This window comes from Falco punctatus (genome assembly GCF_963210335.1).
Source record: "Falco punctatus genome assembly, chromosome: 1".
NCBI classification, from domain to species: domain Eukaryota; kingdom Metazoa; phylum Chordata; class Aves; order Falconiformes; family Falconidae; genus Falco; species Falco punctatus.
Genome location: NC_137580.1, coordinates 77,878,259 through 77,903,664, shown reverse-complemented (window position 1 = coordinate 77,903,664; position 25,406 = coordinate 77,878,259). Strand labels below are relative to the sequence as shown.

The 25,406-nt window shown below is 37.4% G+C and overlaps 1 protein-coding gene across 5 annotated transcripts in view; it reads right to left on the bottom strand.

Moving 5' to 3' along the window:
• The window catches only part of LOC308067350 (uncharacterized protein), a 64,928-nt gene that overhangs the window by 26,862 nt on the left and 12,660 nt on the right, over positions 1-25,406 (bottom strand). For 4 of the 5 annotated variants that reach the window (XM_080396081.1, XM_080396084.1, XM_080396083.1 and 1 more), the window contains exons 9-13: positions 18,349-18,545; positions 16,058-16,122; positions 12,984-13,090; positions 9,634-9,745; positions 3,448-3,550 (exon numbers count right to left, since the gene is read on the bottom strand). In XM_080396081.1, the coding sequence (XP_080252207.1) occupies positions 3,448-3,550; positions 9,634-9,745; positions 12,984-13,090; positions 16,058-16,122; positions 18,349-18,545 (584 nt within the window). The remainder of the gene's footprint in view (positions 1-3,447; positions 3,551-9,633; positions 9,746-12,983; positions 13,091-16,057; positions 16,123-18,348; positions 18,546-25,406) is intronic. The other variant, XM_080396082.1, reaches the window with a different exon arrangement.

The window sequence follows — 25,406 nt, the reverse complement described above, 5'->3', positions numbered from 1 at the left end:
TTACTTTCCAATGTTGCTAAATGTTAGAAAGCTTAGTCAACGGCATTTACATAGCTTGCTAAAAATTCTTGGATGAAAGGTGCTATATATGAAAACTATTATCTGTACAACTGTCCACACATCACAGAGTAACAAACACCAACCTGCTATTGGGATGAAAGAAGAATATAGTTGAGAACAATACTCCACAGTCTCTATAGTCCAAGCAGAAGAACAAAACTTATCCTTTTTTACCTTTCTGTCTGGTACAGACTGAATAAGTGTTCTTTATTTTTTAGAGGGCACTGTTAAATACCCCAAAAATAATGAAGTGTCAAAAAAAAAGAAAATGGCCTAGTGAAACAAAGAGAGCAAATAAGCCGAGGGAGAAGGGGCTAGGAAAGGAGTATCAAGTGCTGTTACTAGAGAATTCACGCTGGACAACAACAATCTTGGTTCTGGCTTCTGTTCCCAAGATCACTCACCCATCTATGCAAGTGTTGCCTATGGAGCTGCCTGTTTTAAGACAATTAAGCAGCAGGTACTCCTTGTTCTGCTCTTCACAGCAAGTTCTGGCAGCCTACCCCGCTGTCAGAAACTAAACATCATTAAGCTGATTCAGTTATTAGTACACCGCTAATTATTGTTTGGCAATGTTGCACAATTTTTTTTTCCCTTAAGTCTCACTGAAGAAAACAAGAAAAGAAAAAAGACTCTTCAGAACCACTAACTTAAAAGTATTCCACATCAATAACCAGCCTACTGCGCATTTAGATCCCAGTTCTGACCCTTCTCTGCACACACTGAATTTATCTGTACAGGTAAAATGGAAACCTACCACTTGACAGCAAATGAAAGTGATTGCATGAAGCAGTATCTCTTCAACAAATTAAAAAAATAACTATTTATGCAGTTGTTCAAGCACTCTGAAGTATGCCAATAAACAGTTCTCATACCTTCTGACACTAGTAATTTATATCAGGCACACCCACAACCTTGTTGCATGCAGTCCTGTACCTGGCAAGCAAAAGTGCTATTTATCACCAGATGCCCCAGATGATTCCAGAAATATGCTCTTTCCCGTTGCTGCTCATTAGCAGCTATTCTATGAATTCAAAAGGATAATTATCTATTTATTTATTTTTTAATAATAGCTGCCACAGGATGTTCTAAAAAGCTTAAACTGTTCCTTTAGGAAACAAAACCAACACCCCCCCATCATCCACGCAGACTGCCTAACCTGATTCTACACAGGAATGAATCTGCCATGGTGAGAAGCCCTGATAGTGTGAACGGACACCTTGCCAGCCACCCTGAAACACAGATCTTCACATATCATGTTAACTCAATTTCAATCCTCTACATACTCCACCCAACCCAGGTAGCACAGATTTCTTTTTTTTTTTTAACTTTTCATTCTGTGAAGAACCGTGGTGAAAGAAAAAAAAAACCAAATCTTATTAAACCTAGCACTTTCAGACTTCAAGCAAGGCTTATACACACGGTAATTGCTCTGTAAAAAAAAAAAAAAAAAGGAAAAAAAAGAAAAAAAAAAGGCACAGATTAAGAATTGGAGAGACATGTCCATTAGCTTTGGATCTTACAAATAAGTAGTTATTTTAAAATCTACCCAGCTTTCCTTTGTTCAAAAAGATATTTTCTAGGGGATTTCCTATGCATATATAAAATAAATACGTATAGATCTTTACTTTCAGTTATGTTACATAGTCTACTTGAGTTAATGAAAAAGGAAAAACTACTTCAATTATGAACCCTTAACTAACTATAGAACTGGCAGTTTGGTCCAACTTTCATTCATTAGAGAAAAAAGTCTTTAGAAGCAACTTACATCCATGCTAAATGCTGACCTACTAACCATCTTCAGAACTGCAGAATCTTTTAAAATTATCTCAATGAACAACTGCAATTAGTTCTACATGATCATATTCTGCCTTGGGGTGGGGCGGGGGTGGGGGGGAAGACCATGCATTGACCTTGCCTCTATAAAAACAACTTTTTTTAAAAAAAAAAAAGAAATCTGCCTTGCATTAACTGTATCTCTGTTACCACTGTAAAGACCACAACACAGAATGTGCATACTTCCATACAATTTTGCATCCACTGAAAATAAGATGTTTATTAGTTCCACAATTGCAAGGCAACACCTACCCACCCCTCCATTAATCAGGATTCTAGATTTGCTATGAAGTTGAGAGATTCAGATTAAGCTCATGGAATTCGATTTTGAAGATCTATGTAAATCCTGGATATATTCTTCATTAAGATACATAGAAGTCACTGCAAAGTATCTGAGCTCTAGTCCTCAAAATAAAGTGTCCCAATTTTAAATGGATAATAAAAGGTGGGACAAGTATCCATAGCATAAGCAGCAAATCACAATATATGAACGTGCCACCTACAGCTGAGATGGATACAATGGTGGCTTGGAAGGAGAACAGAAACGGGGCTGGCGTGCGGTAGGGAGGGTGGGAAGAGAAGTTTGTGCAAAATAACCGAACTGTAACTCATCCTAGAAAGTGAAGAGAATCCAATGACATCTACAAAGAGCAAATGTAAAGGGTTTTTTTGGAACAAACATTTGGTAAATGACAGCAGCATAGATTATTTCACACTAAGTGATGCTTATGCAAATACTTCAAATGCACACTCAATATGAAGACAAATCGGTTAAATCCCAGTATTTTGACTTTACCTCACAAGTCAATTACAAAAAACCCCCAACATCTTGCAATAGTTGCAGCACATCACAAAATTATACAAAATCGAATGTTAAAAAGACAGCTTCGTTTGAAGTTAGACTTAATAGTGCAGGATCAGAATTCAAGTTTGGTAGTTAAGATACCCTGTGAATAAAAAATTAGATGCAGGTTGTTAGCATTATCACTGCAGTATTAAAAAGTTTTGGTTTACATCTGAAAGTTGTAATTACCTACAAAAGCAGCTACACATTAAACGGAAGTACAGTAGTATATATAAAAATCCTTTGCAGTAACATCAGATGATAAAGTGCTGAAGAGACCAGCTGGACACTGTGGTAAAATTTTGCCAGCTGAATAACATTCTTAATGTTTATCGCCAGTGAAATCTAATAGCATCACTGAGGTTTAATAACATGGTAAAACAGAGTAAGACGCTATTGCACATCAGTGTAACCATGGGTAGGAAAAAGACAAACGAGGAAAGGGGGGGGAAAGCAGGAAGGGACAGTAGCAGCAATAGAAGGATAAAGAGTCTCAAAAGAACAGAGGTAAACCTCCAGAACTTTCATTTTGCTAATGTCTGCAGGTCCCATTTCTACACCAATAAATACCTTTAAAAACAATTATAATGTCACTAAGCACAGCAGAATGAAACTGAACACGACTAAGTCTTTGGGTGCTAGTCATTCTCAGGGACAAAAAAAAAAAATTCACTGTAAAATTATTACAAGATGATGTAAATATTTACCCATGCCAGTTCCAGCTGGTGCAATTTCTCTGGAGAAGATCTCTACAGCTTCTTTTTGCTTATGGTGTACAGCAAGCCAAATAACAGCTTCCCGAGGACCCTGCTTCAAAAAAGCAGAAATTCAGTTAGCTTAGATGCAGAACATCAGTTAAATTTACCAAATTGAAAAATAATTGTAGCTCAGCATTCAAGTTAAATCTAATGGAAATGTTTAGTGCTCACTGCCACAAACTACAGCTTTCATTCTGTGACTTTTCATCCAGCATCACTATAATTTTCTGTTAAAATTTCATTATCTTTTTTATTTTGCTACCATGAAATTGGTGTTGGGTGGAAGCTAGGTAACTGTGCTTCTTCTCCAGCATTCTCAAAGAATCAAGTACCATAACTAACAGAAATTTTGTAAGAAATTAAATACTTCATTCTCAGTGGAACTGGCAAACAACCTTTCCTCTTACTTTAAGTGCACTAAGAATACTTTGAGGTCAAGTTAAGAGCCAGGTTTACCTCTCTTAGCATCACGAAGCAAACAGATCTGTGCACAGAAAAGAATTCAAACTTAATACTTAGGAGTTAAATGGGAGAACAGAACCTGTGAAAGCCACCATGTTTCCAGACAGAAGAGCAGATACTCCTCTAAAGGTAAACCCAGCCAGCACTCTGCTCCCTACTCTATAGTCAACTAACACACCTGCTCTTGCAGATAAGCACTCTCTCTCGCTTAAGATTTTACTGCTCTAAAAAAAAAAAAAAAAATAATAATCTCTTTTCTGCCACTGCAAGATCTATCATTTGAATCAATACGCTGTCAAAGCCTTAGAGTGAAGATTAGGTCTCACTGAGGGCAAAGACTTCATTATTCAAGAATTTGCATCCACCAGGAAGACCCACTTTTGGTCTACCTTTGAATCTCTAAAAATGTGAAGCCTGCTCACAACAGAAGTCTGTCTTGTCTTGTCCCAAAACACAAGCACAACCACTTCCATCATACAGATGAAACGGGACTGCACAAGGTATCAAAATCTACTGGTCAGGAGTTTCTCACACCGCACTACTCCAGGCGTGGAGTCCTGCAGCAGGGTGTTTCTTCTCCCTGGAAGTCAGATTTCTTTGTTAATGAACACAAAGAAAGTTTCTAAACTTCTTTCTATAACTTCTATGAAGTTCTTTCATAACCTTACATGAAATTCTCGGCTTACTTAACATCAAATTCAAAAAGGAGGAGTTTGACTACAAGATACCAGGAGACTTCTTGTAGTATTCATGTCCTTTTTTTTTTTTTTTACATCAACAGGAAAGGATGTATTTCATGACAGCAAGAATAACGTACCAAAGTGCCTGGGGTTGCCTGGGGCAGGGGAGCTGTTATTCTACAGATCTCAGAGCATTTCATAACTCTCTAAATGCCCCATCTACAGATTTTTGCAGATTTGGCAGCTGTTCTAAAAATGTAGAAAAGTAAAGGAAAGTTGAACAAATATCTACTTAGGATATTGAAGAGCACATTTTCCTGAAGCAAGGAACAACTGGATTTTGGAAGATCCAAGCCCTTCTGAATCTATGCCAGACGTCTGCTGTACCAGGAAATCAATATATATGACAAAAATAAGCCATTTTAAAATTTATTCCAACGTCTCTCATTGCATATAATAATTTATGAAACATTAAATAGCTTCCCAATTGCTCATAAAATCGTGAGTGTTTTAAAATAACACAACAGATTTTAGCAGAAAGTCTATTTCTTTCAGATACAGAAACCGGTAACATTTCTGAAAGCATCAGAGCATAAATACTCGGCAGACAAGAAGGATACAGAAGCTGCCAGAATTCAACAGCCCCAACTGCAAAACGCAGCGGTTGAGGTGTGGAGTAGAGGGGACATTTTTTTGGCGAGATTAAAAGAATGGAGCCATGACTCCTTAAAGGAGTCCTTCCTCCTCTGGGCTGGAACAGCATCACCCTACACAGCACCAAATCCTTCGCGACTTGGCACAGAAAAGACAGAGGAACCTTTCTTCACACTAACAGCATCTTCCCTCTAACACACAGGAACAGGAGAGAAAAGATAAACACCTTGAAATTGTTCCTATATGCAGGCAGTTGTTAGATGAACTGAATTAAAATTGCCATCAGAGAAAATCATGTTGCATCCTTGTTGCTGGATGTTTTGATGTTTATTCACTATTCAAAGTTGAATGGGTATCCCCGATTTCAAGAACTACAAGTCGTGTCAAAAACTATTGTAAAAATTACTTGAATCAATTGTCAATTTACACAGCTGGCAGTGAAAAATGCTAGACTAATATGCCTAACAAAATATAAACTTATTCATTAGAACTTTAGTAACTTTTAACAGTATCATCACAAAATAAATTGTCTTCCCACCCCAATTTTTAGGACTTGACTAAACATTTTAAACTTTAAAAAAATCTCCCTCTTCAAAATAATCTGAGAAACTACATGCTGGATCTGAAGTCCTAAACTGCTCATTTTTTACCACATCTCGTAACTCCAGTGCTACTTAATTGCCTACATTTCTGTGAAGCTGCGTTATTAAAAACATTACGTACACCAGCAAATTGAGTATTACCTTTTGAAATCCTGACATCTAGTACATTAGAATCGTTTTCCTGTGGTTATACAGTACATTTTTCCCAAAAGCAATGCTGTTGAACATGTCAACATTCGAAAATCTCAAGTCAATTTCAGGAATTTGAGTAACTTCAACAATGTAGGAACGTGGATGTATTTCCTAGTGACAGCTGCCAAAATGGTGTTTACCATAAATGTTGGAATACGCTGCACTAAGCGTCCTGGCTACTGTAAGTGTATCCCAAAGAGACTGGATACGTTAACAGACAACTAAATCCTCTATTCCAACCAAAATACCTGACAAACCCCCAACACGAACAAGCTCACTTATGCCAGCTTACACTAAGGGAGGAAAAGTTCCTGACTTTATAGCTGTGGTCAGCGAAAACCCAGGAAAAGTCCTCTTGTTTTAGTGTGTTTAAACATAAGTCCTAAATATTCATGATATTGAAAGATAATTTTTCTCTATTCCTATTCTAGTGGCACATCCACACAGAGGTACTCTGAGGTACCATAACAATAAATATAATTGCTTTCATCTTTCTTAAGTACCCCTATATAGACATACTCACAGGGAGACACACACAGTTTGTTTCTCAGCCTCCAAACCCCCAGACCAGAAAATACCTGCCACGATACTATTACGTAGGAAATCATGCAAACTTGATGCACATTTTTATTAGTTTATCTCCATAGTCATGCAGGCAAGCCCTAAAATAAAAGTTTAGCACAGCCAAGGTACGAGAGGTTCTATTCTTCCAGCAGATCATGTGCCACTGAAAGGATAGAAGTCCTCTATGAATACAGAAACAGATATCCTGATCAAGGCAATACAAATACAAAACCAATCAGTTCTCCAGTTTAAAAAAAAGCTTCACTGGATTGTTGTAAAAAACTGTTTCTACACAGAAAATATGCAGCCATGACACAAATTCAAATGCATTTTGTAAGAAATATTTGATGTTCCTAAAGCTACCACGAGATTCATTAAATTACTACAAATAATTATGAGAAATATTCTTGCGGAAAACGTACGTATGCATTCACAACCGCTTCCTGGTTCTAAACTGTACCATGGCTCCAACATCCCATTTAGGTTTGAGGTTTACTTCCTTGCCCACAGATGCACATATATATACAATGGTTTACAAAGACAATGTGCTGAGTCCTGTTCTGAGTGGGTGAATCCAGTATTAAAACTAGATATATAGACTATTTTCGAGTCACTTATCTTATTGTATCGTAACTAAACCCCAAAACAGCAAAACAAAGTTACAATTCAGCAAGTCCTAACAATGTGCTGTAAATTGGTTAACAAAGGGTTAGTAGAAAACTACTAGAGACAGCACACAGTTTTTATATAGCAAACTAATACCTGATGTACTATTAGTACATGAAACACATCCAGTATTTCTAAACCATGCACTGAGTGACAATGTGACACAGTCACAATGTGACTGACAAAATGCCGCCATCCTCCCCACCAGAAACCCAAAGAGCAGGCAATATTAAAAATTAAATACTGCTGTGGTTACTCAGGGCTGACTCAAGTCCCATTCTTGCTCATGCTGGGCTGCTGCTGATAAAGCAAGCTATCATAGTGGGAAGCAACCACCGTGTAAACAGCTGGGGAAGACAGAAAGGGAAGGAGGCAAGTGTTTCTTGATTTCTCAAGGATCCTTTCTGTTGTCAGAACAGCTACAGAACACAGGCCTCCGTAAGCCTGGGATATGTGAGAATTATTCAAGGCACATCAGACATGTTCACTGAGCTCCAAATATTGTGCAACTTAACCTGTCTCGGTATTCATAAATACATTTGCTTCTCCACTTTAAATTTAGATGCTAGAATCTTCAAAGCAGAAACCGTTTTCCTTGTGCGTTAATATACTGCCTAACACAACATGGCTCTGGTTTTGAGCACTGTTATTTGCAACCCAAATAATCATGTCTAATTTTGTATGGAAAGATGTGGTAGGAAAGAGGGTTTGAGAGACTACGTTATTCCTACCTGAAGCCCCAACAAGCAGACGTTTTCCTTTGGATTCTATGACTTTATATCTTAAATGGAAAAGCAAACCTCACTCCCCACCCATTTTTCTTAAGCTACTAAGCTGCTTTCCAGGTGAAAAATCGTCAGGTTAGCTTCTTCTGAAGTGCTGGAGGAACCAAGTGAAGGGAGGAGGCAATGGAGCCATTTCCAGTATTTCAGCCTTAGCTCTCATATCTTATTTCAGGCACGCATGGGGAAGAACATACAATACAGATAATGCTCTATTTACTTTTAATATAGGACCTGGGAGTTGAGGCTGGAAATATGGAAAATACTACAAATACTCAATGTAATTTGGAAAATTTATTTAATGTACCGTAAGCAAGGCAAACTGAGCAATAAGGAAGAAGAAACTGCTCTTTTTCAAAAAAATATTTGCTCTATACAATGAGACCAAAAGCTTCCTATGTAACAATTTAATTAATGTATTACAATGCATAACCATAAGCAGCTGGTATGAACAGAATACAGACAAGTTTAACACCTGGAACATCTGCTCCTATGTTTCAAAATCTATCCTCCAATCTCAGTAACACACTTAACACAACAGGTTTTATGGTCCTAAGAGGAAAAAGACCACATTATAAAGCCTGTTACTCAGGGGAAGAAACTTCTGCTGCTGTGCAGAAGGAAACTGAAGCTCAAGCACTAAAATGAACAGCTGCAAGATAAATCTTGCCCAACTTCTACAAATACTTAATTTCTATAGTAAAAACTTTGCTGTCTTTCTCCACATCACATTCTTGTTTCCTATACATACAAACTGTCAGCTGTTTTAAGTGTTGTCACTCCTAAGATCAAACTCAGAGCTGAGTTTTGCCACGTGTACCTTAAGAGTTTTGTAAGACTGCCATTGACAAAGAAGAATTAAATGCTACTGCTCTGGAACAAACTAAACTGTCTAAATATTTAAAGTGTATGTAAGTGAGGACAAGATTTACAGTCTTTTTTCCTTTAAGAAGGACTTTCATATTCTAGATTAGGAAAACAGACCAAGTATATCACAACTGCAGTGGCTATGGCCATCATTCATAATCTTCACTATGTGTATTTTGTATTTTATAATTTTGTAATATCTATAAAATTTTCTAAGTTAAAAAATAGGATACAGAATTATGAAGTTGAAGATTGTTTCACAAAGGACTCACAGACAGTTTTAAAGTTGCACAGGCAACACTAACACTGCCATCTCTTAACTGCAGTCTTTATAATGTGGTCATTTAGTTAAATCTCATGCAATTTTAGTCCATGTCACAAGAACTTCTCTGTAAGACGATTTATTTAAATGAACAACATTAACACACACTACAAAGCCAACATTTTTGTAGTATTTCATATCATCGCTTCTGGAAGACCCAATACTGCAAAGACCTAGTCAGTTTTAATTTTGTACACTAAGTAGCGACACTGAATTCTTTGCAAGACGATGGGGTGAAATTCCCAAGATGACAGTGACTTCCTTTAAAGTTGTGGAAAAGATAACAATATGGAGAGATTAAAAGAGGTCAGTAAAAGTTTAAGAACGCTCCACTGAATACTTACACCATCTATACTCCTTCTAGCATGAGGTCCATATGTATCTTCGGACCCTAAAACCTGTATGTTAACTGCACTGTAATCTTCATACCCAAGCTGACTGAAAATAAGACGAGTCCTGCAACAAATGATTGTTTTTTATTAGTAAACTGCCTCAAAATGATTATCTGAAGTAGCCCTGTGTGGTCCACAGGAGCTAAGGCTCTGTCATGTAAACTGGAATATGAATACTTTACACTAAACAAATATATCTGAATACTACAGATCAAGCAATTACTAACAAGGAAGTTATGCCTCTGAATTTATCCCTAGGTTTCAAACTGAGCCTTTCGTTTATTTGAATTATTTGAAAGATGACAGGAAGACAAAAATAGTTTCCAGCTCTGACTTTCATCTTTAAAACAAAGACAGCTTGAAATGTAGTTATAGTATATGCAATCTCCCTGGTTTTCATACTGGTAATCCAGTTCTTAATTCTGTTTCTGCTATAAGGCATTATGGACTACCAACAAATACATAAGACTGACTCATTAAACCACAGGCATCAATGAAGAAAAAGCAAACTGAAGAGGGAACCTTCATTCAAACCTTAAAGGTATTTATTTGGGGTTAATGAACATGCAACTCAAATGCCAAAAAGTAGATGAAGTTTTTAAAGAGAATGTTTCTTCATTACTCATGCCTTCCCAGTCTAGCACTGAAATCCCTCAAACTTTCTGTCAGGACATTTGCACCAAAGCACATTGTGTCAAGAATGCCAAGTTTCTCCAACCATAATTAATAACGGGGATGCACATTACCTTCTTTTTATATGCCATGAAAAGACACATTGCTTTAAGTGAGCCAGGAATTAATACTGGCTTTTGACAGGCGTTAAATTTAGATTAAACAGACTGTTTGCAACAGCTCTTAGAAAAAGGAGACTAAATCTCAACCACTAAAACTGAATATGATTGCTGTAGTTTTAAAAAAATAATCATATGAAGTTCAAAATAAAATAAAAAAAGAAAACACAGTAAAAAAAGTTAGAAAAAAGTTTTAAAAGAATCCAACTGTTAAAAAGACCAACTTGTTAACATGTTGGAGACTGGAAAAATAAGTTAAATTCTGAAGCAGCTAAACTGGATTCCCAACAATCTTGTTCTGGCACCCTTCTAGCTGTATCAATTGAAACGTTGGAATTCGGATGAGAAGAATACTTTGCATCAGTGGAACATTTTGAAGACACTGTTAATATATTATCAGCGTTGTAAATATTAACAAGGTACCTGAAAAATTAAGCAGTACACAGGACTGTAATATAAAATACAATTTTCTAATTGTTGTAAAGCCACGAAGGTGGTCCATGTACCACAAATGAGGCCATCTTTATTTCAGTGACCACAGAAAGATAGATACTTGATTTAAGGTACCTAAATTTGCAAATTATGTCTGTAATAAGTTATTTTAAGTTACTTATCTACAAGCATTACAGTTTGAGATACTGGAGTTCACAATACATTCTGAAAGGGCTAAAAATTACCCACAGATGTCTTGGTAATGCAATAGAGAACCATCAAAAACGAAAGGACACCAAAGATTACTCCAAAGAGACTTCTTCACACACATACTGCCAAACCTCTCCTGCTTTCAAAAATTAAAGAACAAATAAAGCAGAAGCATGCAAGAAAAGTTGTATTACTAGCTGCAAAAACTCTTAATGTCTTAGGCTACCAGCTAATCTGACCTGTATCATTGAAGCACTTTACATTTGTGCACTTTATTCTGTACTTGTTGCCATTACACTACTGGGCAGAATTTAACCTAGAATGGACTGGGGGCTGGCTTGCTGAAAGATCATGTCCTTAGACATTCTCCTGCAACAGGAACTGGTGGAAATACTGAAGCTGGAGCTTCCTAAAAAGATGTAGTTGCTGCTAGAGCATTCTCTGTGATCAGAATAGCTTAATGTCTTATTCTATATCTGGGCTGACATAGAGAAATCTTTCAAACGTGCTGAATAAATGATTCCACACTTTAAGCTGGTTTAAGACTGTTTGAGATGGAGAATGTATTGATAGGTAATATTTTTAACCCACAGAACAAGCCACAACTGCTCCAAGCATGCTTCATGGGCTAGAGGCCACTTATCAAGCCAGTTAACCAGCTTTTGGCTGCCTTTATCAGCCCTCTTCCAAGGATTACTCAGGACAGCACAGTAAGCAGCCCAAATTAACTTTATGGTGGTCACAGAGGCAGCAGCACCACAAGCTGTTTCAATCAGATGAAAGATTCATGTAGTCTGGTCTGAAATAATGTCCAAGAGCAAACAGGAAAGGGAAAATATACCATTTCTTTTTTCTCTCCAAAATAATCACCTAGCTTCCAGAAAGACTGCTTTTTGGAGACTTCCAAGTCTTTGTATTTTACAGCTTTTGAAGGGTTTTTTTTCTTCATTTTCTCAGTAGCTCTTGGACGCAAACTTTTCACATTCACACAACTGAAGAAAGGGATCCCAGAACTTAATTAGACATCCCGTATCAGCCTGCTCTCATCTGCTACATCTCTTGAGGGAAGTCACACAGCTCCTCCTTCACCAGTGCTGTACGTGGGCACACGAGCAGCGAGTCACTCTCAGTCCCCAGAAAAGCTTGCATTTCTGACAGACTTCTATCCTGGTGTACTTGCTGCACAGGTCTATAATAGGATGTGGGGAAGTTCTATATAAAATGTGGCACAAAGAGACAGATCTCCTAACCAGAAAGACTGGGGTTATCAGGAGTAAAAGCTCTGATATTTCTGTGCATTGGAATTGTATTTAAGAGGAATCCCTCCTCACCCAAATATACTGGCATGACAATACGTCTAAAGGTCTATCAGTCTGTCTTAAAATTGTAAAATTGTTCTAGTAAACAAAATCATTAGCCAAATTTTACAAGGTACTAAGACGATTTTGTTTAACACACAAACTTTGTAAACTGCCCACATTTCATAGTACTAAGATTTTTGGTTAAAATGTTCTGTGAAAGTCAGCGAAAAGTATTTCATGTGGGTTTCTCTCTGGCACCTAATACATTTTAATCTGAGTCACAGCTTTTCCCCCATTAATTTGAGTTTCTCTCCACTACCCAGCTATCTATTTTCAACAGTATCTGAGACCTTTCTTGTTCTGTCAAATGTAGCTGAAGTGTAGTTACACATTAAAAACAGGTTTCCTAAACAGGCTACTTAAGTCTTGAGGTGTCCTCCCAATTGGAAGATTTTAATCTTCTAGAGTTCTCACAAGGTTAAAACAGTTGCCATCGTATGTCACAGCTTTATTTTCATCACCTCTGAGAAGAAAAAGTGAAACCCCCTTCTAAGACTCCAATACTAACCTTTGCAGAATACTTTCCGCAGTGCGTCTTCCTTTTTCTACTGCCTTTGGACCTCCCACCGGACAGACAGCAGTAGCTCGGAAGCCATCAAGGTAAGTGGCATTTACCTAAGGATAAGGGATTATGACATTACATGGGATTCAATACCAGTATGCTATAAATGCTCTCTGACAATCATTATCCATACATGAAGCAAAAGCAGAATAGCAAGAAACCATTATCATCACAAAAATTTACTCAATTATTTAAAATACAAAATTCTACTGGAATATTCAGATATGCAAAACAAACCCTGAATCACTTCTCATTGTCATCCTCAAATCCTCCTGTACTTACCTATTTTAGTACATAGGACACATTCTGATGATGAAAAGCTGAATATCCACCTCAGTGAAATAGATCAGACCTAAGTTTCCCAGAAGTATTAAAATGAATGGGAAAAAAAAAATATCACATACACTCACATTCGCACACAAAAAAGAATATGCTATATATTGCAAACATTTAACTAATAAGCATTTTACTAGACTTCCAGTACTATAACTGCTTAACAGAGCTCTAGCACGGTGAAAGAGATTACCATAATACATGGTCATAAATGGTAGAAAAGCTTTAATAGATGTATCTAAACTAAGCATAATGAGCATTTTCAACATTTGTTAGGTAACATAAAAACAAGAGCAGAAATTGAAGAACCTGGTAAAATATTCAGCATAAATATCTACAACCAGAAATGCTTTATCTACAGTAGATTTTCAAACACTTTACCCAGCCTACTTCTAAATGTCTGCAAAAAATGGTGTTTCAGCCATTACTTTTGAGAAACTATTTCACAGGTAATGTATTTCTCATTATTATCCTGGAAATCTACCTCGTATCTCCCTTTCTCTTATCACAGTTTTACTAACTACACTTAACCTTTAACGCTGCAATTAAATAATTTTCTTCTACAGTTACGGAGAGATGTAACACACCCTTTAAATATTTCTACCTTGTTATAATGCCTATTCAGTCGCTTCCTAGCCAAGTTGAACATACTAATTTCCTAAAAATTACTTCTAAAAAAAGGGGTGCAAAGCATATGGACATTTATTACTTACAGCCAACTAACAGTTTTAAAATATATATAAATAATTCACAGGAAGTATAACTTAACACTTTAGAGTATCATTACACTGTTTAATATACAAAATGTAAGATTTATTTTAAAAATATTCCTAAACTTACATTTCAAATGTCCTGCTTAAAACATAATAATAAAGAAATTAAATCTTATTTTTATTTTACTGCTATGTAAAAAACAAACTGTCATACTATCTTGTTTACTCCATTTCATGGTTCATCAACTGAAAATCTTAAGTCTCAGTTATTTCCCTTAGGTATACAGAAGTATGGAAATGTAAAGTCAAGAACAAAAACTGCAGGAGGACAAGGCTGCTGAACAGAAAAGTTGCTGAGAAGCAGCAAAACATTCTGCTTCAAACCGCACAATCTGACCAAGGAGGCAAAAAAAAAAAAAAAAAAAAAAAGTATTTCCTGCTTCATATATTCACTGCCTTCTATATTTGCCAGTATCAAATTCCACTATTTATTACAGGAGTAAGAGCATCAGCATAGCTATCATCTGACTGATGGAATTTGATGTTTTGTACAAAAGTATACTCCTCATTCTATGTCATTTTTAGGAATTACTTCTAAATTCACTTCTCTGTCAGTTATACGGTGACACTGTAAACTAAACATCTTTAAAAAATGTGCTTATAATTTGTTTTAAGACTATTTTGTTCCCATTTCGAATGCAACAAAAACTTATTTTCAGATTAAAAAGACACAGTTATTGCAAGATGCAGATAACGCAGACACAGATCACTCATGGAAAGGAAAACTGTTGTTCCAGCTTCTGTAACTAAAATTATTGCACTAGTAATTAAAATCCTGAAGAAATGCAAAAGCTGGCAAGACTATTATTGTACTGAAATTGTAGGCTGCCTATCAAAAAATAAATAAATAAATTAGTGCTTCGTTATAATAGGGGAAAGTTTAGAAAAACTCATGTTCAGATTGCACTCCCACAATACTTTCAAAATATCAACCCCCCTTCCATAAAGTGACTGAAGTGAAAAACTAAGGGCATGAGCAAAGTGACCTGTGGTACACTGAATTCTAAAAAGGCTTTGTCAGTATGGTTCAACTCTGGAACCTTTAGCGAGCTCTTTATTCTGACTTCACAACCCACCAAACCCAAACCTGCTTTGGTGATACTAACTACCTCTGAAATACCCTGTCTGTTAAATACCGAAACCCTATCTTATATAAAACTGATTAAAAGCGTCAGAAATGTTTCAAAAATGCAGTAAAGAGTTTTGCAGAAAAGTGATATTCAGACATAGGTTATATTATTTAAACAGAAATACTAGCACAATTCCCTGCTTAGGTTAACTCTCTTCTGATACGGCTGTGCTAAGCAGTTAGTTTCTGATCTTGATCTTGCTTCTATAGAAGTCAGTTTTGCCACTAGTTTAAACAAGAAAAGGATCCAGCCTCACTGATACTCCAACAGAACCGTATTAGCATTCATTCAGGAAATGGAGATCACTGGAAGACCATAGTAACAAATCAAAAAATTCACAGTTTTACAAGAAATGCAAGAAAGGCTTCTTTCACCTGTCCCATTCTTAGTTGCTGTCTTTGACAGATGTGATTACTCATTACTCCCCTTTTGAAAACCACTTGCCACAGATAAATTTCACAATGAAATAGAACAAAATCAACATACCATTATGAAAATCAAGAAGTATAGAGGTGTTATTGGGCTAACATGTTCTAAAAATTATCATTATTACTATAAATGAATTCCAGTCTTCTCTGGAGGTTTGTGGATAAGCCTGTTATACAAATTAACATGGTTTTATGTACCAAAGTTTGTCTCCCCCACCTTCTTTTACTCCTGGAGAAGGGAGGATGACAATTTTAGTGACAACAGTTTTTGGCAAAAACTATTTAATATTTTCTCCAAAATACAAGATTTTTTTGAAATCAAAAATACCTTACAACTTCACAGAAAGAGATAATACCTTATAAAACGTTGAAGGAGGCGATCCTTTTGCTCCATGAACTTTCACTGCCCCACCGTCAAAACCTGTAGTAATTAAAAAAAAAAAAAAAAATCAGTATTTAAGCTTCTTCAATGTAACTTCAAAGACATTCTTTTGTGATACATATTAATCAAATGCACTTAATTAAAAAGCAAAGCATTGATAGCTATACTGCCACAGAAGAGAGAACCCTTCATGCAACAGTCCTCCCCTGCCTTAGAAACACGAACAGCAAATGAGCCTTTCAACAGAATGCTTGAAATGTTTATTCCTGTACTTAAAAAAAATAAATATATCTTAAGGCAGAAAGCAGCCTTAGGACTTCAGACCCAATAGTTATTTCCCACTTAACAGCCATTTATTGCACACACGCACACAGAGCACACAATTCACTGTAGTTGCCTGTGTGGACTGCAGTCCACTCGGTAAAGAAACAAAACAAGGAAGATGAGAAAAGAGCAAAAGCTTATTTGCTGGTAGCTTAGTAAGTGAAGGGGTAATTTCACTTTAGCCTTCTTGTCAGTATTAAGAATATTAATGCCAAAAAGAAACTGGAGAAAATTGCTGTCATGGCATCACATTCAGGCTTGAACAGGAGAAAATCAATAGGTGCGGTGAAAATTAGAGTGCAGGATCAGCACCTTATGACAGCCAGCCAGCAGTACTGGAGCTCACCTGCACCTAACCTCTGCTTGCAAATATTTAGGAAGCAGTTCAAAGCTTTAAACAAATACTCTAAGAGATAAATCAGAACGTATCTGAAAAAGTGAATGTGACTAGCAGAAATTTTACGTATCACTCAAATAACATCACTCTCTCCACAAGACTGGCATCAGGTTAATGTAACTCTCAATACAGAGTAATATCCCTACAGTCGGGGTAAAGATCTGGAAGAGTTTCATGTTCCAGGTGAAGGAGTAACACAAACTAAAACCCCCACAAAACAAAATGCATAGTATTCATTGACAAAAAGAAAACAGAAGCACCTCTCAGTTCAAACACTGCAAGTAATCCAGCAGGACAATAAAATCAGCAATGTAAACAGAAAAAAATAGATAGCTTGCCTGTTTTTACTGGGGTACGTGTCAAAGCACTTCAAACTAAAAATATTTAAGAAATCTGCCCATTTTCCATCTGTTGTATTTCTAAGAAGGCTAACTGAAAGTTCATGTGAAAGTTCATTTTAAGTTCAAACATGTCATATCGGGTCATTTGCAAGCTAAAAGTTCATAGGAAGGTTAGAGTGTCTTTTTTTTTTTTTTTTGTAAAAAAAGACTGGTGGCTAAGAGCAGCAAGCTGGCCTTATCGGACTGCCATTTGGTTATGTTGCATGTGCAAAAGGTTCACTGCACAACTTTACAGTGCCTTTATTATTGAAGCAAAATATTTTTGACACTACAGTGTTTTGAGTTTTATCACAGTAAGTTTTTAATTTGAGAATTCAATTGTCTTAAGTTTTAGAGAGACACTTGTCATACTGTCACAGCTAAGTTCTATAAGAATGAAAAAGGACATATAATACGGATGCAGTAAAAACCAAACTTCAAATGACTGTTGTTCAAATGATTTTTTTTTCCAAGCGGTCTTATCCAACCTATAGATCTTCAAATCTGTTAAGCCTAAGTCTTTTTGTCTGTTTTGCTTTCAAAACTAAATCCAGAACATACATTATCCTCATCTTTAGTCTACTGGCCGTTGAGATTTTTGAGGATAGCAAATGGACTTTTTCAAACAGAGATTGTCTGTTGGAAACCCAGTACCTAAGCATGCTTCTACCATTAAGCTGATCCACCCAAATGTCTAAGAAAAACACCATTACCAAGCAGTGCTTTGAAAGACACAGCTTTCCACTGTTACTAACATTTCAAATGCCATATAAGACAACATGTACAAAACATACTTTTTTTTTTTTTTTTGAGCAAAGAAACTGACCTGCAGTTTAAAAAATTCCGAGATCATAGTGGAGCTGTCTCAATGTTGCTCACACAGAATACATAGTTTAAAGACTTGGTAGGTGCAAGGCATTCATTTAGAAGTAAAGCAAAAGGAGCAGCGATCAAAGATGTGAGTTAGTCAGCCAGGAAGATTTAAATAAGAGTATGGTTAAAATTTCTAAAGGCATTTCTAGCAAAAGTCCTTGAAAAAGTCAGTTTGGTATAGTATCATACTCCACGGAACTGATTTAACAAGAAATACACAGAGAAAACATGTAAATTAAAGTAACTGCTTTAGCTCGATAAACCAGTTCACTGACATGTAAGAGGACTAACCTGGAATTTCAGTGATGGAAACTTCGGAAAAGTCACATGTGACATCTGGTAAAAGATAGTGCTGAGGATTGCCCAATTCATACACCAACTGCTCAGCTACAGTGCCAAACGATACTAGTCCCCCTGTGTCTGGTGGTTTGGAAAGAATAAAGTCTCCTTCAGAGGAACATTCTACAATGGGAAAGCCTATGTTGTGCCTAGAATATGAAAAACATTGAAAAAACTCTATAAATACATAGGGAAAGTGACAAGAAAAATGAGTAAAAACATACCAGAATTTTATGGTAACGGCTAATTAAATAAAACTGATCAAGAGTTGTAACATATCTGGTCGTTTCTGCAGAAACACAAGAAAAAGCACTGAACAAACTGATCAAAATAGTAAGAGGATGAATTTTCTTGCCTGGCAAAGGAGTGCAGATGTAACAATAGATACCAACAGCGAACAGGTAGAAAAGGGGAAAGGAATGGAGAAGGACACTAACAGAAATGGTTAAAGTAACAAGAAGCCAAAAGAATTAGAGGACTACGGCTAAAGAAGTAAATTCAGAAGAAAAACCATCATTGCTAATTCTACCCTAGTTGGGCTACAACGCCACACACAAGACAAAAGGTGAAGACATGTAAATGCATCCTGCACTCTGGATTTGTAAAAAGACAGCCAAAGCACGAAGAACAGACTGTTCACACCTATTAAGGACAATTTCACATGCTAGTAACAAACTATAGACAGAAGTTACCAGAAAACAAAGATACATGAAAGTTAAGATTTCCAGGCCAGAACAGTAATAAAAGACCAAATGAATAGAGAACTATGAGGCATAGCAAAATAGAAAAGTAGTAAACCAGAAAATTATAGACATGTTTGTAAACGAAAATATTTGACATTCTCACAAGACTTACATAGAGAAAGCGACCAAGTAACTCTTATTGAGAGAGGCATACGCTGGTCATTACAGTAGCAGGGCAGAATTTTCAAGGTTACAAGGACAAAAACTGGATCTCTTTTCCCAGCTAAAACACTTTTATTTTATTTACAGAGAATTTGAGCAAAAGTAATAACAATAAAAAAAATCAGAAAGTACTTGAAAATTACAGCAGAGCATTAATATTCTTCTTAAAAGGCTACGTGGCTCACTCCGCTCTCACAGGAAGATGGAAATTTGTACAAGTAATGTGTCCCAGAGACACAGAATGAATTAAGGAGACACAGCCCCTTGCAAAAGCAAAACTGTTCTAAGAAGGTCCTAATGATGAAAGGTGGTGAACATCACCATTCTAATTAAAGTCAATGACCTTCAGGTCCTTTGTACATACTTAAAATCAGTCCATTCCTGAAAATAATTAATTTTGGGTGCTAATGGCAACAATGTGCTGAACATACAACTCAATTGGTTATCAGCAAAGGTTAGATGAGCATAGTTTGTGTAACATAAATCCACAAAGTTTCGAAGGAAGTAAGCAAAGAAACCAGTGAACTTTTAAGTGACATTTGTAAAAGTTCATGGGAGTTTGAACAGATTCCTTATCATTGGGGAGCTTCAAACATAACCCTGTTATTTAAAACAAGGATTAAGAGACAAGCTCTGTTACCAGAGATCAGCAACTAATACTGACAACATACACAACTTAAGAAGTACGGTGGCTATAGGACACCTAGAAAAGTCCATGTCAAATCAGTAAGGATTATACTTCATAATATACCAGTTGGTCCTTGAAACCATTTAAACTGCTAAACAGATAAAAGGAAACAAAAAACCCTATCCTGGTGAATACAGAGAATTGAATGGAATCAACAATTTTTTATAGAAGTTATCGTGGGTTTTTTTTGAGGGGAAGAGAAGGGAGAAAAGATGGCAGTAAGAAGTATGTAATTCAACATTTTATTAAAGCACGACATGGAAAAAAAACACCACCCAAAAAACCTTTTCAATTCTTGGTCTTGCACATTAATGCAGGGTAACGGACTAACACAGACAATTATCCCAATTTTACAGATAAGGAAACACCACAACCCGCCCAGCGTCACACAGCAGGACCAGTGACTGAACAAATTAAGAAGCTTTTACCCTTTTGGTGCCACGTTTGTGTGCTCTGACCCTCCCACTCGTCTGTCTCGTCCCAAGGCAACAGCACCATGTGCTTTGCTAGCAGGCTCACTGCAGCTTATTCAATCACCTACCCCTAAGTGAAATCACCTTCACATCAAGGCAGACTACAAAGCGCAGCCTATCCCACCGGAGGGACAACTGGCATCCTTGCTGCAGCCCACTGTGATCATCAGCAGCACATGCAACTCTGACACCACGTTCCTGCACCCAGCCCCAGGGATCTTTGTTTTGAAGGACGAAGGGGTAAACCATAGACACTCAACTTTCTACTATGCACCACTGAGTCTACTAACATCGATTAAACCTCAGTTTGCCCAGCTCCACTCTCAAAAGACCCAAATCATTCAAACCCAAAATCTAACAACAATTAGACCAATTATGGAAGACAGCGGATAACCAGTATCAGCATAAACAACACTTACTCAGGTCCCTTAGTTCGCAGAAGGAAGGACAGACACTGATTTTCCTGTTATCTTAACGCTAAAGTCAGAGGATCTTTACGGTGCAATTTTTTACACTGCCAAGTAGCTGGAAGGAGGCCATACAGGTACAAATACATTTTCTGGAACAGCTTCTAAATACCCTCTTAAGGTCGAGGCATATTTGCTATATAAAAAAAGACACTCAGCTGGTACCACTTGCAGCAAAGCACTGACCCAAAGCTTGCAAGAAAACTGTATGAAGAAGACATGTAACACAAAAAAACCCAAACACCTGTCACCCACCCACCCTCCCCCAAAAAAGCAACCCACTAACCACCACAAAACTGAACAAAGAACAAAGGGGAAAGCCAAAAGTCTTCCTAAGAAGACACTAGCATGTCCTAGCAAGCCAAGACTTTTTAGCCATGTTTAAACCATCCTGAGATCCGCAACCCAGAAAGAAGTTGGATGAAAAGATCACCACCATCAGTGACTTACTCTTTGGTCATCTCTTTCACTGCTCATTCTGTTTCAACAGTTAGCAAAGGTATCAAGGAAGACTTTTTGCCTTCATCCGAGATAAGCGTGAGGGATGTTTCCCTCTCAAAGTACACCACCACCCAAGGAACGTTCCTGAACGCTCACTTAGTTGCAGAAGATGTGTGTTCTCCCAAGTCACGCCAGCTCTGAAAGCCTCCCTCACTTTTTAACAATTCAAATCAATTCAGAATAATTTCTGTTGGAAGACCTTTAAGATGAAGGTCAACTGTACAAATGCAAGGAATTGAGCAAGAAGCTGCTGGATTCCACCTGTATTGTAACTGGATGACTGCGAAAGTACATACATCCTATATACTACCTCGTAACATATATATATATATGTTAATAACCTACATTAACACATGCATGCTTAAGAGAAAAATTTGTTTTTTATGTTGCTAGAAGATATTACTTAAAACTAATTTTCAGCTTGGAAACAAACTGGGACTAAGTCACTCCTGTGGCACGATTCAGTCAAGTGACAGCTACTTAACCTGGGTATTAGAGCTCACTAGTAGCAGTAACTACCTGGATGCAATATTCTAGTACATACCACAGGTACGATGATCACAGCATCTCCCCGATCAGCACTTCCATTTGCCCAATTCATGGCTGCCCACCATAACGACCTCAGGTCTGCAACACACCAACTTCATGCTGGCCATAATCCACAGCCAAATAGTAACTTTGTACAGTGCAGCAAGGGAGTTAAACCACAGAACTATGAACTTCAGCAGCAACTACAGCCATGGCATCCAATGCGGCACAGTGGCCAAGTAGCACCATTCAGTAATAAAAGAATTGCATCGATTTAGCGATAAAATCCCCTAGTAGGATGGGGCAATATTAAGCAATGTTAACAATTCAGAAAGGAAACTACTGAAATGAAATTAAATTATATGACTGTTTTTAATTAATAGAATACAATACGGAAAATAAATATGAAATACTACTTCTAAAACATTTCAAGCAATTCTTTTAACACAGAATTACAACACAGAAGAGACCTACATCAGTTTGTGACAGGAGGTAACTACTATTCTTTTATATAAAATGTCTGGTTTTGGTTGCATGTTTGGTATTTAACAATTAAATTATATGCATTAGTAAAGCAGAGCACTGAATAAATCCCAATAAATCCAAGATTAAATCTCAGAAAGTGCCTCCAAGTTGGGGCTAGGGGAGGAGTTACCATTTAAAGCAGGTCCTCACTGACTACGGCACAGGGGTAATGAAATTCCCAAACTGGTTTTGCTGCTGCAGCCACCTTCTCACCAGCCACCTATAGCTGCTCCCCTACCCTGACAGAAACCAGGGCTCTGAAATTGAGTCTCCTGTCAGTTTTCTGCAGATCAATTTTTACCACGTAAAATGCTGGTTCTTCTTCAGTTTTTGGCTCTCAGACATGGTACAGTTTATGGGCATGTCACAGGTAATGTCTAAGCAGAGGTCTCCTCTCTGTCTGCTCTGGGACAATGCACTAGTCAACCTCTGTGTGGCTATGAAGACACCCTTCCTTCTTGTTTTGCCACCCATCTTACGCTATTTGCATTTAAAAAAGAAAAAAAAAAGTAAAAAAAGTAAAACCTGTGAACTGGGTCTTGTTTGGCTCAGGGAGAAAGACATTGCCTGAGATAAAATGGTATTTCTTCTCTCCTAAGGTGCCAAACTCCTCAAGTACCTCATTCTGGCCACTACTGGCAGACTGAGGAGACTACTGACAACAAAAGATGGGAAAATTAGCATAGTACATTTACTTGTAGGGAAAGCTGCTGCAAGAAAGAAAACAACCCCCAAAAAAGCCACAGAAATGCATGTGACATGGAAGTGAACCCGGGTCCAAGTAGGCTGTGGTATGAACTTTTAGCTTTACAGCTAACGCAGCTTCCTGGGATGTGACCCATGAGTGTCACACTGAGGAGAGTTCCAAGCCAAGCTTCCCGACTCCCTGGGCATGTATCTCAACTGCAATGCTATTGCAAAACACAGAAACTGCTACCACTTCCACAGTCTTTTTACAACCAATTCAGCCCTCCTAACATGTGTCAGACCTGTAAGTTTGTGCCGATCGTGCAAGGTATACGCATCTTTACGTGTAGGTACCAACAGATTTCCTAACTTCTGCTGCAATTCCAATTTCAGTGATGCAATTAATGTTTTGCTTATCTCCTCGGACTATAGGGCATTTCAGAGTATGCATTTTATGTGAACCCTTAAGACCTAGGCAATTTCAGGCTAATCAGACAGGGTGCCTGCTGTTTTTTGCTGCCTGGAATAGATGGTGCTACAGAAAAAAAGGCACTCCACACTGCTGGTTGGGACTCGCATACTGGATTCTGTTCCAAGTCCCAAATTAAGCAATCTGGATCCAGCCCTTAAGAGACTACAACTATTGACTTACCCTTTTGGTCATCCCAGGCCAGAGGATTATGCAGTCTCAACCATTGCACACTCTTGGCTTAGGGCAAAATGTCAGTGTTTATCATCTCCTCAAAATGATTACTCTACTGATCAGCATTAGTTTAGTCTCTCCTGCATTTCAAAACAAAACAAAACAACGTACTAATCACCCATTAGCACTAAATAATAGTAAGAGACAGTGATATCTGGCGTTAAATTAAATTAACTACAGAGCTGTGCATTATCAATACAGTTCTGATTATCACAGTTCATTTTCAAACATTGCATGAATTTCCTATTGAGTGCTATGCACTAGACAGTGAATAGGGAGTAGTGATGTATTATCACTTCCTCTGACCATCTGCTGACATGTATTACTACACAAATAACACAGAAGTAGTGAATGCCTTTTTTGATGTTATTTACTTAGAATCAGTCATTTAAGAACACACATTAGTCTTCTACAAACTGTGAACTAGTGGTTTCTTGCATTTTCTCTGCTAAACATCTGCGCCCACACAAGAGGTGAGTCAAGCAGCCTTCCTCTTACTGCAAAAGTAAACAGCATCTATCCCATCTGTCTGCCCATTTTCATGAAAACTGGACAAAACTTTACAGCTTCAAGATTCCCACCTTTAAGTCAAATACATTAAGGAGATACACCCAGCACAATTAAAGAAATCCCGGTGCCTTAGATCAGCCAACAGAAATCAGCTAAGCCAAGCTTCTATCAACTGAAGTAACTCGAGTTGGAACATGCACTTTACTTGTTTTACATTAAAAACTTACTTTACCAAGACAACAAAGACAAAGAAAGAACAGATTAGACTTTAACAGCTAACCATTCAATGGCCACAATCTACACACATGAACATTCCTGAGCCTTAAAGCACTCTTTTGCAGTGGAACCAAGCTCCTAGAAGTGGTCTGCATCAAGCACCTCAAGAAAATTAAAAACCAAACAACCAAAACCAAACCAACCTAAAAAACTATGTGAGATGAATGAAGTGGGTCCAATCCAGTACCTCAGTACTCAGACATATAACAACATATGCACGGAACGTGAGATCTGACCCTGACTTGCCCGGCTTTACTTAAAAGTGCTCGTTTACACAGTTAATTATTTTTGATTATGTATAAACAATAGACAGATAAGGTGTATAAGCCTAAAGCTTGGCAAATTCTTTTTTTTGTTTACAGGTTCAAAAAAACCTTGTACCCATCAGTCCTTCTTAGCAGTACACTTACACCCTTTTCAGCAGCCAGACAGAAGGGCAACCCACACTACTGCTCCTAGCGAGAAAAACACCTCAAAGACAGTAAAAAAAACCAAAAAACCACCCAAGTCTAATTATAACCAAATCGACCTTCTGCAAAAAGATGCGAGGAAAAGAGAGATTGCCATCTAGTGTTCAGTCACCAGGGACAGCATAAATGCTGCGACAGGTTTCCGTAAGCTCTAGCCTGAAGGTCCAGTACAGGCTTGCGGAACTGAATGGTGAGTGGTCTCAGCTGCAGAAACGCACTCACGGCAGCGGGAAATTCGTACCTGAAAGGCACTTTAATGACAAACACAGAGATTTGA